At 53.5% G+C, this 357-nt stretch overlaps 1 protein-coding gene across 1 annotated transcript in view; it reads left to right on the top strand.

The window, feature by feature from the left end:
• LOC307077556 (uncharacterized protein) overlaps window positions 1–357 on the top strand; it is a gene marked incomplete at its 5' end in the record, with an annotated part of 17,409 nt that continues 17,052 nt past the window's right edge. Inside the window, one exon of the mRNA XM_079738984.1 lies at window positions 1–350. Within this exon, the coding sequence (XP_079595110.1) occupies window positions 1–350 (350 nt within the window). The remainder of the gene's footprint in view (window positions 351–357) is intronic.

Genomic DNA, 357 nt, shown 5'->3' with positions numbered 1-357 from the left:
ATGATTCTGACTGAACTGGGGGACAACGTGGGCCTCCACGGAGAGGGGAGTCTGGGAATTGAGAGAGCACACAGGTCGCTCGGCCCACAGCCACCTGCGGGCGCGCCCCCGCGCTCTACAGTGCTACGGTTCCTACAGTTTAATATTAAGGAGAAAATCCTCCTGGCTGCATGGAAGAAACCCATCTGTGTTCAAGAAAAGCGAGTGTACTTTGACCACGATTACGCCGAGAATGTACAGCAGAGGAGGAAAGAGTACACTCCCATCAAAAAAGTGCTCAAAGAAAAAAGGATCCGCTTCCAAACTCCGCTGACGAGGATGCGCGTGCACTTCGATTCAGGCACGGTCACGTACAGC

This window comes from Pollachius pollachius (assembly GCF_949987615.1).
Source record: "Pollachius pollachius genome assembly, chromosome: 6".
Classification (NCBI taxonomy): Eukaryota; Metazoa; Chordata; class Actinopteri; order Gadiformes; family Gadidae; genus Pollachius; species Pollachius pollachius.
Note: the sequence above shows the minus strand (reverse complement) of the source record. Positions and strands in the feature narration are given on the sequence as shown.